The 10,776-nt window shown below is 28.0% G+C and overlaps 1 protein-coding gene and 1 pseudogene across 1 annotated transcript; both read left to right on the top strand.

Moving 5' to 3' along the window:
- The first annotated feature begins 3,853 nt into the window (after positions 1–3,853).
- LOC145847424 (bifunctional methylenetetrahydrofolate dehydrogenase/cyclohydrolase, mitochondrial pseudogene) lies at positions 3,854–5,801 on the top strand (annotated as a pseudogene).
- Positions 5,802–5,984: 183 nt separating this feature from the next.
- LOC145847409 (F-box only protein 7-like) lies at positions 5,985–8,045 on the top strand. Its single transcript, XM_082953592.1, has one exon. The coding sequence runs from the start codon at positions 6,146–6,148 to the stop codon at positions 7,253–7,255; it is 1,110 nt and encodes a 369-aa protein (XP_082809718.1). The 5' UTR covers positions 5,985–6,145; the 3' UTR covers positions 7,256–8,045.
- The last annotated feature ends 2,731 nt before the right edge of the window (positions 8,046–10,776 follow it).

Here is a 10,776-nt window from a genome sequence, read left to right as displayed (position 1 = left end):
TTAAAATGAGATAAGTATGTTGTATGCCTGCCCTAACCTTAACAAACCCCTGTTGAAAAAAAAAAACTTATCCACTAAAATTAAATGATGTCTACAGGTTGCAAATTTGTAAATTGTTACTTGAACAGGGTTTGATTTGGAGCTTAATAGTCCTGGACAAGACATTAAACTGTATCAGTGGTGTATGACACGATAAGCAAAAGGTTTTTTAGTACACCAGGTCCTTGGACCAAAACTCTTTGTTGGTTTTTTTGTTGTTCAATAATATGTTTTCTTTGATATTAAGATTATTATTTTAAATTTCTGTTTAGTTGGACAATAAAGTTTTTCAAAGAAATTAAATTTTGTAACTAAAAGACCTAAGACAAGACTTAGCCTACATTGCTTTAGGTATTTGGGTCCAAAGTGTTGGTCTAGTGTTTCAGAAACTTTAAACAACGTAGTTTTAAATATAGTTATAATTTATTTTAAATAATTCACTACAAGAAGTAATTTTGCAGTGGTATTGCATATATATTTTAAATCTACTGAATTTTGATAAATGGTATGTACACCAGAAAGAATTCTTCTGACAGAATTTTATAAATTTTGCAAGGAACATTTCCTAAAAGTTTGAAGCATTTATCTCAAAAAACTTAGGAGAAGATCGATTTTTTGTGGAATAGTCGTTTTTGTGGCTTTAGTTTGCTCCCATAAGAAATCTATTCTTGTCTCAAACTTTGACCTGCTATATCTCAGAAATTATTTTGAACTTTTAAAATCTGTAAAAAGCAACTTGTAGCTTAGTTAAAACTTTATAAAATAAGATCAAATTGTGAAAAAAGTAATTTACCACCCCTATGCCCTTAAGTTTATCCAGTTTCAGTATTTTGTATAACCAATTTTGGTCAAGAATATGAATTTTATTGATTTTTAAACGCTTATTTAAAAATTTTTTAGCCTTGCAGCTAGTTCTTCACTACTTTTAGAAATAACATTGTAGTTTTTGTTTTAAATTAGTAATTATCATGATTTGAGTTAATTAATATGGAAGTGAGTATATAGTGTGGTAAGAATAAAGTAAGTTAATTAAATTTTCATAAGTTTAAACTATTTTCCATTGCATATTAAGTTAACTAGCTTGGTTACATAAAATTATCCACAAATTTTGTTTTAATCTTAATTACTTTTAACTTTTAAAGTTGAGTCTTTGAAAACAGTATTTCTCACCAGTTTAGTAAACATCTAATGCAGAAGCATACACATACACAGGGTTGCCACACACTCAGGGAACTCAGGGAATCTCAGGGAATTTTCAAACTGTAGAAAATCTCAGGGAAACTCAGGGAATTTTGGCATTTTTCTTTTAACTCAGGGAAACTCAGGGAAGTTTCGATTTTTTCTCTAAATTTCAGGGAAGTTTTTGAAAATCTCAGGGAAATTTTTTTCTAGATCTAGAATGAGGTTTAGTTAATCCAGTTTCTATATTTTATTCAAAAGTAGTAATTTTTATTATTTAAGTGGTTATTTAGAATTTTTTTAGCCTTGCGGCTAGTTCTTCAATATTCTTAGTTTAACATTGTAGTTTTTTTTAAAGTTTTAAATTTATATTTACTTAAGTAAAATCAAACAGTTTATAGAAATGAAAGTTGTTGTTAACTATTCATTGAAAAGTTCTGATAAACTTTTTATTTTTAGTTACTTATGTAGTTTAAAAAACACTATGTTGTACTATTAGTTTTTATTTTTTAAATGATAAAGTTGTTTGTTATTTGTTTACAACTACTTGTTTGAACTTTTTAAGAAGGGCTGCTGTTTTAAATCCGGCATGTCTAATTGGAATGGGTAAAGACCGTTGTGTCAGAAACTTTACAAGGTTGGTCCAACAACTTGTCAGCATGAAGATACTAAAAGCAAAAGAGGGTGATGACAGCATTAAAAATACATTGATTTGTTAAGTTCATCTAACACTCAAATACTTTTTGAAAATTTTCTAGAAGAAAGTCACAGTTTAGACACCTTTTATTTTGACACACTCGATATCCCAAGCAAGTATAAAGATTTAACAAGAGTCCTTGAGGCTGTTTTTGTGCTTCACAATGGCCAGGCAAGTGTTGAACGGGGCTTTAGCTTAAATAAGGAAGTAATATCAACTAATATGGGGGAGATGACAATAAGGTCCCGAAGAATGATCAAAGATCATCTATATGCAAACAGTCTAGAACCAAGCACAGTTGAACTAAGTTCTGAATTGTTAAAGTTTGTAAAATCTTCTAGGGCCCAATATTTGGCATATCTTGAGTAACAGCGCTTTTCTAAAAATGTTCCAAATAAAGGTGATGCTTTGAGCAAGTTAGGAGAACAAAAAAGTAAACTTACAAAGCAACTCAAATGTTTGAATGAAGACTATGACAAATATACTGCAGATGCCAACAAACAGTCTGATTTAGAAGCAATGAAAGAATTATTAGCAAGAGGAATAGCTGCTAAGGACAACGCAAATAAACTTGAAAATAAAATTAAAACTATTGATTTAGAAATTGCATACTTAAAAAAACAGTATTAAGATTTTTTTATTAGGTAATGTGAAATTGTTTTAAAATCAAAATTATGTTTTCAGTTATTTAAAATAGATTGTGTATGAACATCTAAAAGACATAAAAAAAATTTTAATTTTAGATTATTTTGTATCAGTTGTTAGGTATTAAGTTGTACTTTGATATGAGATATTTCTTTAGCTATTTCTTTAAACTTTCTTTTTGCAGGTTTTTTTACAATAATGTTAAGCTTTTAAGTTTTATTTACTGCATTCAGAACAGTTGCTAGGAAAGACATACAAGTCATAATGAAGTTATTATGTATGCATTTAAGTGAGTTCTTCATGTGAAATTATTATTATAGTATAATTAAATTTGTCAATTAAAATGTCAAACAAATTAAACTTTATTCTTTTATGTAGAAAGTTAACTAAAAAGTTTACACAAAGTTGTGCAAAAATTTAGTTTTTAATTTTTAATTGGTTTAAACCTTTTAAGATTGAGTTTTTGAAAACAGTTTTTTTCATAAATTTAATGCAGAAGCATACACATACAACCTTCCTTTTATCATTAAAGAAGAAAAATGAGAATGAGGTATTAATAATTTGTGTTAGAAGAGAAATTTTTTTTTTAAGATTTAAAAAATACTCAGGGAAATTTAAGGTTACTCAGGGAAATTTAAGGTCACTCAGGGAAGATTTTTTGGCTCAAAGAGTGGCAACCCTGCATACAACTTTCCTTTTTATTACTATGAAGAAGAATGAACATAAGGTATAAGTAGTTTGCGCCAGAGTAAAAAAAAAATTAACAAATTGAAAAAAAAACTTAAAACAGTTTTTTTGACTCAAAGATAGCAAAGCTGTAAATGTTTGCATTTTTTAAAATTTAGAAATAAGTTATAAAATAAATAAACAGTTATAACTTCAAACAATAAAAAATCTATTTGCATCATGTATATTATTTAATATACTGCTATTATGATTTTATTTATATTTTCAGTTTTACTTTTTAATTCTGAAGTTATAGACCCTAACCTATATAATTCTATGCTAGCTTACATGAATATTTAAAAACATTTTTAATTGGTTATATTTAAATAATTATTTATATTTTAAATATTTGGAATATTACATTTATTGGACTTGATTGAGGTTGATTTAAATAACATAATATAAAAAAGAAAACTATATAACCAAGAACAAATATTTTCCAAGTTATTTTTTTTTATCTTTTAGTGAAGTAGAAATAGATTTCACAAATTGTAGTAAATCTCATATCTTTCAAAACGTTTAAAGTATAGTAAGTGAGTTTATAAAAAAAACTAAAATTTTAGGTTTATTTTAAAAACTTAATGTTTTGTTTTCACCAAGCTTGCACTCGTGTTGTTCCAACTTCTGTAGGAAGGACTTTCTGGAAAAGTATTCAAAATCGATCTTATGGTGCAGAAGCATCAATAGCAAGCAATGGAGCAACAATCATTGATGGAAAGGAAATTTCTAAACTCATCAAAAAGGAAGTTAAGCAAGAAATTAATGAATGGGTGCAAGCTGGTAACAGGCAGCCACATTTGTCTGTAGTGTTAGTAGGAGATGATCCTGCAAGTGCTACTTATGTGAAAAACAAGATGCTAGCTTGTAAAAGAGTCGGAATAACTAGTACTGTTATAACTAAAGAAAGTGATATTACACAAGCTCAGCTATTAAAAGTACTAGATAGTTTAAATGAAAACGAAGAAGTTGATGGACTTTTAGTTCAACTACCAGTTCCTGACCATATTGATGAAAGAACTGTTTGTAACTACATTTCACCAATGAAAGATGTTGATGGCTTTCACATTTCAAATGTTGGCAGGATGTGTTTAGATCAGACTAGCATGTTACCTGCCACACCTTCTGGAGTGTGGGAACTACTCAAGCGTTATAACATTGAGACACATGGAAAAACTGCACTAGTTTGTGGGAGATCTAAAAATGTTGGAATGCCAATGGCCATGTTGCTTCACACAGATCATCGTCATGAACGTCCTGGTGGAGATAGCACTGTAATTCAAACTCATCGTTACACACCTAGAGAAGAGTTAAAGCGACTTGCAAAAATTTCTGATATTGTTGTGGCAGCTGCTGGTATACCTGGCTTAATTACAGCAGATATGGTTAAACCAGGTAGCTGCATTATTGATGTAGGTATTAACAGAGTTCCAAATGGAGAAGGTGGTTTTAAACTAGTTGGTGACGTAGATTTCAATGAAGTTAAAAAAGTTGCTGGTCATATTACTCCTGTTCCAGGCGGAGTTGGTCCAATGACCGTTGCTATGTTAATGAAAAACACCATTGTTGCTGCAAAGAAAGCAATAAAATACTAGCTGATTAACTTATATCTCACTTATACTGTATTATAAAATGTTTATAAATATTAACTTGAAAGCAATTACAAATTTATGAATACCACATTTAATTTGATATACTTAGAATACAACCTTAAGTATTATTTTTGTCAATATTTAGTAATATCAAGTAAAAGTTTGGTCTCATATTTTTCAACTAGAAATTTTAGTTGTAATAACTTTAGTACTTTCATTAGTTTGCCAAAAGCCCTTGCTTCCGAATAGAATTTCTGCAGTTATATGCAACTTTATTTTATAGTAAATATTTTTAGTCAACTGTTGTTTTTCTAAGATTCACCAAGATGTTAACAGTTCACTAATTAGGTGTTATGAATAATAAATTTTTTAACCTATAGTTCATATTGTACAAGTTTTAGGTGCTTAATTAGTTTTCGTCACGTAATACTTTAGCTTGCACTTTGCTTGTTTAGAAAATGCTTCATAAATGTCTGATACATCATAAATTAATTACTGTGATCTAAAAGTGATTTTATAATACAATTTTCACTGGTATAATTTTTTGATAATTTTTCATCATATTAATTCATGATAGTTCATGTACATTTATAACAAAATTGAATTTTTCATTGTCAAAAGCAACAAAACAAACTGACTTTTGATTTCGAGTTACAGTTATTTTAAAGATAATGTTGTGTTTGTAAATAAGTTTATAGTCATTTCTTAGTTTGTAAGTAAGTTAGTTCATATTTCTTAATTTTTTAATCAAACAAAAGGGGTTAAACAAAATAAGTTTTTAGTTTTGATTCAGGATTTTAATTTTTTTTACTACTACAGAGTGTTGTTAAATTAAATATCTTTAATTCTAAAGTTATGCGTATAAATCTAATACACCAAAGTTTTATTTTAATAATACTACCACCAAGTTTAAATCGAAATGGTTTTTATGTAATATATTTTCAAATAAAAAAAGATTTATTTACCAAAACCTACAAATGATAAGTATTCTAACATCATTATAATAAAGTAATATGTATTAAAATTTTATACTTTAAGCTTATTTATTTTTTATAAGTTAAGCTATAACTTTACTTTAAAGTATGTTCAAGTAATTTTTATAATTACTATTTTGACAAATTTGTATCATACTTATTCTAATAATCAATAAAACAAATTCGAATAAATGTGTGCGTGAACTGCTGAATTTTTATAATTTTTTTGCATGCTTTGTGAGTCTTTTAAATTTATTAGGTGTTTTATTTCACATACAATTATTTAGTTAAGTAATATGTCATTAAATAAAGAGTCAAGCTCATCAAATCCATCAAGTTCTGTTTGGGATTACAAACATGGACAAGAATTACCCTCAATTCTTGAAGCCTTACTCGAAAGGGATGATATCAGCAGCCAATTCCACGTGTTCAGTATGCTGCTCCACAGCATTATGTTAGACTGTGGATATATGAATGAAAACGAAATAAGCGTAGAATCAAATCAAATTTTAATTTGCTACACTCACAGTGGATGTAGTGGTTTAAAAATGAAGATGTATTGTAGTCCAATGGGACCTTTTGTCTCAATTAATGCGTACTTTTATAGTGTTGATGCTGACAGTCCAATTAAAAACTTTAATATGCAGTTGAAATATAATGATGCAATGTTAGTAGATGGTTTTAACAAAAAACCAAGAGAAAACACAAATCTCTTCAAAAGCTTGAAGAGATTCACAAGTAAATTCGCAGAAAACTTTGCTTACCAAGCTGCAAATGAAATGAGAAAGTATCTAGGGTTGCCTCCGCTATCAGGACTCTTATCTGTGTTACCACACTTGTTACAGAAGATATTTTTGTATCTTGACGTCAAAGACATTACAAATGCTTCAGACACGTGTATTAGGCTGAACAATGTGCTAAAAGATAACTATTTCTGGAAAAAGGTTTATGCACGTGATTTTAAAGATGACACATGTACAAACAAATCTGTCAACTGGCAAGAAAAGTATAAGTTTCATTACAACAGGCAGAAAGAGCAAGAGTCTCGCCTCCGAGAAGAACCAACTTCAATCCCAAATAGACCTGTACCCATGCCAGGTATGATAGATCCCATGCAAATAATTCCAAACCAACCGAGCTTCCCAGGCATTATTGGTGGTGAGTACGACTTGCGTCCCAGCTTCCCTTATGGTGGTCCATTTGGAGGAAGCAACCCGATGGGTCCCCCAGGACGTCCCGGAATGAGACCCAGGTTCGACCCGTTTGGACCGCCTGGGCAGGGAAGGTTCAGGCCGGGAAGAGGTGGCGGTATGATGGACTTTGATGATCCGTTCCAACCTAGAGATCGATCAGGGAGAGGAGGAAGATTTCCTGGAGGTGGGTTCGATGATGATATGTTTATGTGAAACTGGATTGTTAAGCCTTAACAAACTGGTTATCATGCTTATAAAATACACGGTTGCTGTTTTTTTCATTAAATAGTAGGTTGTTGCTATCTTTTAATATAGTTCTAGTTTTCCACATAATACCAATCTGTTTTTTTTCATCTTTTTGTGTAAGTTTGTAGTTAAATATTCTGTTCAGTTTTTACCCAGCTTAATAGCAGCTTAAACTGCCTTATTTACTGAATTTACTTTTCAGGTATCTAAGTTTTATACATTTCTTTATTGAATACCTTTTTTCCAAAATAATTATTTTATTTTCTGAATTAATGAATGCACTATTTTGTTTTCAATTGCATACAGTTTTTTTACTAAACTATGAAAAAAGGTGGTAAGTCCTATTCAGTGATTCCAAATTTTTAGCAGTTAATTTAAGTATAGCATACGAGTTTTTCTACTGTAAACTTTTTGATACAAAACTAAACTTCTACAGATTCAAAAAACTGTTAGTATAAAAGAAGTTGTAAACTGTTGATTTTTTTTAAACAAGACAAGAAAGAAAATGTACTAGATAAATTGAATTTTTATTAATTTTTCTGTTAATAAATATAATTTCTATATACATTTTGAGAACCACTAACTAACCAATTAGATTAGAGTTTTAGAACAATAAGTTTTTATACCAAAAACACCTAGATGCAGGGTAGCTTTTAAATGATTTTATATGTAAGTAGTGAAATTTTGATTTAACACCAAAAGTCTATCATATAGAGAAAAATTTTCTGTCATCATTTAAAAATTAAAAAAAAAACATTTAAAATAGCTTCATAGTATCTTTTCAATGTTTTTATACTATTCAACAATTTTTTTTTCCTTAAACTAATACCCTTAGTTGTAGGCAGAAACACATTAACTTTAAAATTTCTGAAAATAAAAGAATGATTGTAATATTTTATGAGCATTTGATTAAATCTTTTACAGTTTACTGTAAAGTTTTTAAGAACCACAGTTAATGAAAACTTAAATATATGTTTAATATGAATAAGTTGTCCAGTTAAACTCTTTACTTGGATTTTATATAAACTAGTAATTTAATACTTTTATTTTAATTCACAAGTAAAAATAATTTTTTAAATTTGGAAGTACATAAATAAAAAAGTTATTAAATCATGAATTTATTCATAAAAGTATAAGTCAGTGAATCAAGGAGATGCTGAGTTACAATAAAGTTCTTTATCAAATAAAATATATTAGTCCTACAAAAAAGCTTTTACAAAAATAAAGATTTGCCATTTAAAATAACAAGTTTTTCAATATAATGTTATTAGCAAAAAAGTATTACTTTGGCAAAGGTGATGAACAATTTTTCATATACTGACTATGCAAGTTCCAACAATATTGAATATTCTTTTTTAATTGTATTTTATTATTTTCTTAATAAAACAATTTTACTTCTCGTACATGTTTTCAATTTGTTTAGAAGATAGATAAATAAAATTTTCATAAGAGTTCCAATTGTGAAATGTTCTGATCTTCGTATGAAACAAAAAATATTTAACATCAAGTAGCTATTACAGGGTTGCCACTCGGTCAGGAAAAGTCAGGAAAAATTAAAGAAAATTACAAAAGTCAGGAAAAAATGGGGGGTTTTGAAAAAAAGTCAGGAAATTTTATAAATTTAAAAAAAAGTCAGACTTTGTCAGTTTAAATTTAAGAAATTCCATGTTTTCCAAAGCCTTCAAATGGTAAAAATTAATTAAAAGTCTATTAAAGTCAGAAAAAATTTTCCTATAAATTTACAAAAATATTTAATTTTATTTCCAATGCCTTCTTCATTTGGTATAAATTAATTAAATATCCTTTATAAAACTGCTAAAATTTTCTATTAACATAATGAACAAGTACCCTACTTAAACAAGCAGATTTTGTAAGCTTTTTAGTATTGATGATCTGTAGCAAGGACAGTTCCATAGTGAAACTGCGATATAAACACAAAAGTTTATCTTGCATAATTTTAGAATCAAAGTGTTTTTTGTTGAAGTAAATAATTGAGTTATTTATAACTAAGCAGTTAGTTTAGTATTTTATGTGACAAGTTAATGTTTATACTGAAGCGGAATGCAGACTAGATGAAGGAAACTATATCTTCATTGGATGAAGATGTTGAAGTGCTAATAAAAAAACGGAGAAAATAAATTTTAGTACATACATTTAAAAAAACAGTATTTGATTAAGTTCTTTATTGTTTTAACTGTAAAAATTCGTTATTGTTTTAAGGTTTGAGTTGTGAAAGTTCCTTATTGATTTAAGCAGGGTTGCCACTCGGTCAGGAAAAATTTAAAAAAATGACAAAAGTCAGGAAAAAATGGGGGGTTTTGAAAAAAAGTCAGGAAATTTGATAAAATTTAAGAAAAAGTCAGATTTGTCAGTTTTAATTTACAAAATACCTTGTTTTCCAAAGCCTTAAAATGGTAAAAATTAATTAAAAGTCCTTTAAAGTCAAAAAAAAATTCCAAAATTTTCCTAGAAATTTACAAAAATATTTAATTTTATTTCAAATGCCTTCATCTGCTATAAAATAGTAGAATACCCTTTACAAAACTGCAAAAATTTTCTATTAACATATTGTTCAAGTTCCCTACTTGAACATGCAGATTTTGTAAGCTTTTTAGTATTGATGATCTGTAGCAGAACACTTCCATAGTGAAACTGTGATATATACACAAAAGTTTATCTAGCATAATTTTAGAATCAAAGCGTTTTTTGTTTAAGTATATAATTGAGTTTTTTATAACTAAGCAGTTAGTTTAGTATTTCATGTAACAAGTAACCAACACTTAACCTTTTTATAGGTGTTATTTTTATAGGTTTATTTTAAGTGTGTACACTTAACCTTTTTATAATTTTTTCAAAGTTGTTAAAATTACAAAATAAGTTATAAGAGAGGTATATGCCAAGATTAAGTTTACTTATTTATTATTATTTGTATTTTTTGTAGAGTAACTTAAGTTTTTTAAGTAAATAAGAGTATATTTATTTGTTACAAACTTTATACTAAATGATAAGAGGAAATATTTTATAAATAAAAGTAAATGAGTGCCAAAAGAAAAGAAATTAAGCCCGCAAGTTGTGGCTTGATTTAGAGAAAAGATTCTCTTCAACAAGTGTAGGGACAGCAGATGAGAGCTATTTAAATAAAATGTGGCAAATGATTTTAACTACCAAGAAAATGAAGCGAAATGCAGTTCAAATGAAGGAAACCATATCTTCATTAGATGAAGAGGTTAAAAAGCTAATAAAAAAACGGAGGAAATAAATTTTAGTACATACATTAAAAAAAGAAATGTTTGATTAAGTTCTTTATTGATTTAAGGTTTTAATTGTAAAAGTTCCTTATATGTCGTTTCGTTTATTTAGATACATTTATGCTAGGAAATTCTAAAAAATTGTGTTATTTATTGTTTTAAGGTTTCAACTGTAAAAATTTGATTTTAGTTGTGAAAGTTCGTTATTAATTCAAGGTTTTATTGTAAAAATTCCTTATA

Source organism: Thalia democratica, chromosome 1 (genome assembly GCF_965202585.1).
Source record: "Thalia democratica chromosome 1, ktThaDemo2.hap1.1, whole genome shotgun sequence".
NCBI classification, from domain to species: Eukaryota; Metazoa; Chordata; class Thaliacea; order Salpida; family Salpidae; genus Thalia; species Thalia democratica.
This window is presented reverse-complemented; position numbering and strand designations above follow the sequence as displayed.